Source organism: Phytophthora cinnamomi (genome assembly GCF_018691715.1).
Source record: "Phytophthora cinnamomi strain GKB4 chromosome Unknown Contig61, whole genome shotgun sequence".
Taxonomy (NCBI): domain Eukaryota; phylum Oomycota; class Peronosporomycetes; order Peronosporales; family Peronosporaceae; genus Phytophthora; species Phytophthora cinnamomi.
Genome location: NW_027150994.1, coordinates 43,625 through 49,624, shown reverse-complemented (window position 1 = coordinate 49,624; position 6,000 = coordinate 43,625). Strand labels below are relative to the sequence as shown.

General features: G+C 51.0%; 1 protein-coding gene across 1 annotated transcript; it reads right to left on the bottom strand.

Annotated features, from left to right (window-relative positions):
- Window positions 1-3,872: 3,872 nt before the first annotated feature.
- On the bottom strand, window positions 3,873-4,322 carry IUM83_17529 (Carbohydrate-binding protein; the record flags this gene model as incomplete). Its single annotated transcript, XM_067942480.1, has 1 exon — window positions 3,873-4,322. The coding sequence occupies one exon, from the start codon at window positions 4,320-4,322 to the stop codon at window positions 3,873-3,875; it is 450 nt and encodes a 149-aa protein (XP_067787334.1).
- Window positions 4,323-6,000: the final 1,678 nt, after the last annotated feature.

The following is a 6,000-nucleotide window of genomic DNA, read 5'->3' as shown; positions in this document are numbered from 1 at the left end:
GACACGGAATGGAATCCGCACAGAACACACACTTACTGAGTTTTACAAAGAATTTGTGTTTATCCAGTCGTGCAAAGACTCGATCCAGTGCGTCCAAATGCTCTTGCAGGCTAGTACTCCGCGTGAATACATAGATATCGTCGAAGTAGCTCTGACAAATATCTACCAGATCACTCAAGATTCTTCGAATACCATCGTTGAAGGTCGCGGGGGCATTAGACAAGCCCATCGGCACAACCAAATACTCGTAGAGGCCATCAGGAGCCTGAAATGCGGTGTATGGGATGTCCGACTCCCGCATCCTAAACTGGTAATATCCACTTAGCAGGTCGAGACAGGAGTAGTAGTATGCACCCTGCATTTGTTCCAGAATCTTGTCCTTTCGTGGCATTGGCATTGTACGCCGGATAGTGTTGAGGTTCATCGCACGAAAATCGTGCACAATTCTCCAGCCATCCGGTTTGCGAACGCAAAAGGTGGGTGCCCCATGAGGAGAGGTCGAGCGTCGAATGTACCCGACCGCTTCCATCTCGCGCACCCATCGAGTAATCTCAGCTTCTTGGGCCGGCGACTGCCTCCACTGGTGCCGGAAGACAGGTTCTTCAGATTTAACATTCATCTTATGCAGTCCATGCTCCACAGGTGGCAGTTTGGCCGGGAGTTTCTGCCTGAACAAGCTTGGGTATTTGCACAAGTATGGGTACACCGGATGATCTCCGAAATCTTCAATGTCTTTTGCTCGAGTAATTAGCGGTAGCTCGGCTGGCTTAATCACCAGGACAAATTCTACCTCCTGAGGCTTCTTCATCAGTCGACGGAATTGTTTCATCGAGATGACTTTAGTCTCCCCCGTTTCCATCGAGTAAAGCGACTGCTGCTCAGCTAACGTTACGTAATCTTTCATCCGAACGCGCTCGTGCTTCTGAATGAGCGCTGCCAGCCGAGCATGCAGCGTCTCCATCGAAGGCCGAATGCTGCCAGTTCTCCAATCGATACGAGGGTTTACTTGGCGAAGCCATGGCATGCCAAGCAATATCTGCTTGTCCTCTGGTACTGGAAGTAAAATAAATTCGGCTGTGTATGCCTCCATTCCCCCCAAACAGAGCGTAAGCTGCGCAGTTTTCTTTGGAATCACAACACTTTCTGCATTGGCCATGGTCAGTGATAGTAACACATCATGCTCCACAACACTATCCATCAAGCCCAACTGCTTAATAAATTCAGGAGTAACTGCATTAATCGATGCCCCGCTGTCGACAAAGCCAGTAGCAGCTACTACGTGCTCGTTTAGCCGAACCTCGCACTCCAAGTTCACAAATGGGTGTTTCGAACTCTCACCGACGTGAATGAATACGGCTTCATTATCATCACCCGACCTCACCACTGTAGTCTCCACCTCCTGTGCTGACTTCCTCTCCACCAACCCACACTTGTCCCGTATAATGGGCTTGGGACTAAACCCGCTCGATCGCCCGTCATCAAGCGGTTTTACTCGTTTAAATGCTCACGAGCCTCATCGGCATCATCCACAACGAGCTTGTCGACGAGTGCGTAGTACTTAGCTCGGTAGTCAGTTTTATCCTGTGTAGACTTTCGAGCACTCGACTGAGATCCAGGACGCTTCTCTGGATACTTGGTCCAGCACTCATCCGGATTGTGATAACCTTTCTCACAATGATGACACTTCTTCTTCACACCAGCGCGACTCGTGTTGCTGTTCGACTTTGATGGAAGCGTAGCGCTTCTTGGAGAAAACTTGCCCTTGGAGTGTCCACTCGATATGTTTTTGGCACTATTCTGGTTTGGCTTGCTCTCCTCGAGTTGCTCCAGCTCAACCTAACCGAAACCTTCCGAGATCACCTCCTCAAGTGTCGCAGGTTTCTTGCGCAGAATTTGTTTCCTCAAATTACTGCTACTTAGGCCTTTTAAGAAAATCTCCATCGCAAAAACAGGATCGAGTGGCACCAAACGGAGTTTTTCTTGGAACTTGGCTACATAGCCCTGGTAGGAACCACGTTGTTTGAAATTCAGCAATTCGTTCCTCAACTTCTGCTGAAAATTCGGTTCCTTGAAATTCTTCTCCATGGAACCCTTCATGGCACTCCAGGTATTCGCAGTCATCGGGTTGGTCATGTAAGTCTCATACCAGGTGGCTGCGTTCTTCCGCACGCACTGACCGAGCTCAAGGCCGACGACCGCGTCATCAACAGTGAGGTCGTAGCCTTTAAAGACAAAGTACGACTCAAATTGGAAGATGAAGCTGTTAAGCTTCACTCCATCAATGTCACCCTCAAAGATAGGGGGTTTCGTCTCCATCTTCCGCAGCTGTCGCATGGACGACGTTGCCATCTCGACATCTTCCTGCTGGCGGCGTGGTCGGCTAGGTACCTGCGCGGCGGAAGGTTGTTGCTGCTGCAGCTGCTGCTGTTGTTGCTGTAGATTCGCGACGGCGGCTGCCGTTTGTTGAGCCAGCTCCTGAACATGGCCGACAGCCGCAACGTGAGTCTGGAGCTCAGTAATTGCCGCAACTGTCTGGGAGACGGCGGCTTGAAATTGCCCCATCGCAGCAGTATCCTGCTGGGTCGATTCTTGCGTCGTTGCCACTGTTTGTACCAGGGCGTCGATGCCTTCTAGAATCCGGTCCAGGCGGTGGTTCACCTGGCCAATGCGCTCGTCCATCTCAGCCATAGTGGCCTCAACATTGTTGATGCGTTCGTCGGCTGGGTCTACTGGTCCATTAGCCAGCGCTAACTGACTTCCGTAGCTTGGCGGCGCGTCTCCATGGTCGTTGTTTCTGCAAATTCTACTATGTCGCAAAAGCGTCGTCACGCTTTGGTATATGGTAGCACTTGAGCAGAGGAAGTAGTAGCTGAAGCACTCAGGCAAGATGCCGTCGCCGTAGCAATCAGTACTTGGTTGTTCTTGAACGGGTAAATTGAGATCTGATTGAGTTTTAGTCGTGCTTCGCTTTCTAGCTCTCACTACTGCACTACATTACTCTTTTCCTTATCATCTAACATGTGACTTGAACTGCAACTTCAATTTGATCTTGAGCGGCGCACAGCCAGGAGCGGATCACAGCTGTCGTGTTCATCCGCTAGAAATGGTCGTGTTCAACATGAAGTTCTCGTCCTCATAGCTGTCTCGATTTGACTCGTAGCAGCTTCGATATTCTCGTGACAACCACATTATTTTTCAATTTTACCATATTGTATATTATCGGAAAGCTCGTGTAAGAACAATCGAATTCGAATTATAAACTCAGTGTTTTTAGCTTAGGAAAATAATGCCATCGCGGGATAGCAATGCACGGTTTGCTGCAAACCGTTGCCTTTTTATGGAAGAAACGTTTGTTTGGCATCACTGCTGCGACTGCAACTTGCAATACTGTAATAGCCACGTGATCCCTGAGAATGATAAAGAGCAGCGGCATGCCCGCGACTGCGACTTGCAACTTGCAGTTGCGGGCATGTCGCTACTTTTTTTCATTCACAGGGATCTCGTGGGTATTACACGCACGTCACCCTGCGCGATGGAAGGCATGGTTTCGATTTTCGTTGCTTCCTATCCACACTTCATCACTACAATTTTACGGTTTCCGTGTCCTCAGATTCTTCACATTGCACCATTAAATTCATATATTTGATAACGCGTTTACTCAAACAAGATCACAATCGGTGTTGCGTGGACTTCACATGTAACAAATTGCTTTTACTTCTCTGCGGTGTTGCGTGGACTTCACATGTAACAAATTGCTTTTACTTCTCTGCGGTGTTGTATTTCGGTTCATACCACACATAAATCCATATCGATCGATACTGCTCACAAACATACACCATTCCCACCCGGGTTGGACTTGATAGGCGGGCCGCTCATTCGACTGAGCGGAGCTTTCGGTGTCCGCTCTGGCCAGCACCAACGTTGGCGCCACCGGCACCGGGACCACCAACGGCGTTGCCATAAGCGCTTACTGTGCCAGGCGCGCCGGCATAAGCATTGGGCATCACATTCGGTGGGGCTCCTGCGTAAGCGTTGGGCATGGCGTAGGCAGGATATGCGGCGTTGGGAGGTGCACCGGGGAATGCGTCTGTGCGTCTAGGACGGACAGGGGCACGGACCTTGATGCCCATCACATTGACGTCGACATATCGGCCATCGCCGCCATTCCCGCCGCCCACTCCGACGTCAACTATGCCCGGCACACCGACGTTGACATCGGGGCCAAAGCCGTAGGCCTCGGCCACTTCTCGCTCAGCGTGCACTCCGCTGGAGAGGACCACGGTGGCGATGCACATGGCGACGATCTTGTTGCTGCTAAACATGATAGGAGGCTGTTTGTTGAAGGCGGGGTCTTGGGCCGTTGTAGAAGAAATTTCGCTCTGGCTTTTGAAGTCCAACGAGGTGAATTGGAAAGTGAGAAATGACGGCTGCAACACGATGTTGGACTCATCGGCTACGAGCGTGCGTTGTGAAAATGGACGTAAATTACGGTACCTATTGTGAAGGTGTGTTAGCGACGATCTGGAGGCTATGTGGTACTGTTGGGTTGGTATTGTCGGGCGTAGCAGTTGTCTGCAATTGACACCTCTTCTTATGAACGATTCTCGGGACCCATCAATGTTGTAGCAACTGGTGCTGCTTGCGGCCCCGTATGGACGCTATTAACACGAACTGCCCGTAGACGAGGGATGCATACGGGGCTTGATCATCTCTCTGGATACACAATCTCGTTGGTTACCAACGAAATTCTATTACCAACGGTTGGTATTTCAAACAGACGCGTTGGGTCTTGTCTGTTTGTGTGGCTGTCCTGAAATAATAACATTGAGGTGCACACAATGTATGTTGCCCGTAATGCAGTTGCAAACATTCAGTACTTACTTTCACCATGGTCCATGGTCCATGGATCACCACCGCATTGACCTCCGTGTTCTGAATCACTTGCATGATGGACAAGAAAATCCAGACCTAGACAGGTATAGTTTCTGTATTTTCGAGACAGATAAGGTTGTTTGCAAGTACCTTCATAACCACCAGGCCAGCGACCCTGGAACACTACATAGTACTTGAAAGTGTCCAACGAAATTCAGATTATTAGGGGGGGGGGGGGGGTCAGAATTAGCAAATGGTGCAAAAAATATGACCACTTAAGCACCCACGAAATGACCAAACAATTTCCAAAATATCACCCCGGTCAGGTATGATATGACCGGTCATTTTCTATTTGACAATCTCTCTACACAAACCCGGCTCGTGCGCAACACTCCAGCGCAACAGCCATCCCACCGCACGCTGCTCATAGCGGATCGTCAAAGGGGGGCAGGCGTCGCGCGACTACATCGCGTTCAGCTTCCACGCGCTGGCGACGGTGGGCAGATGGTCCAGCGAGGGCTTCGGCGATATGGCGGACGAGGCCACCACGTCCGGCGAGCTCAACGAGCAGGTGCACCGCGCGTTGTAGGGTAACGGGGGCTACGGGCTCGTGGCGGATCAGCTGGACGCCATCTTCAAGCGCTTGTCGGGCACGGCCCCGGCCCCGCGCCCCGCGCGCAGGTAAGCGGTGTCAATGAACTAACCCGTGCGGCTTGTGTTCGTTGTAGGCACGAGCTGCTGAGGTATAGGCCGATGACAGCTTGGCCATCAACTGTTTGCTGCAGGCCGTCGACGCGAGCAAGCTAGCGCCTCTGCAGGCCACGTTTTGCCGCTCCGCATCCGGGGGAGGGGACACAAAGTAGAGTGGAAGTGGAAAATGCTCTGGCTCATGCAGAAGACCGGCGTGCTATCCACCCCCTTCAAGCCGTCTACTAAATCAAAGACAGCACAGCTATCGAACGGCAGCAATTACTCCCCGAAATGCATTAGGTAGGGCTCTAGCAGTAGATCGTGAACGTGATCAGGCATTAAAACCCAACGCAATACATGTAGCATGTGACTTCTTTTGTCTAATACGACTCGTGTTAGACGAGTGGTGGGCTACACCAACGCCCGTACTTGCTGCAC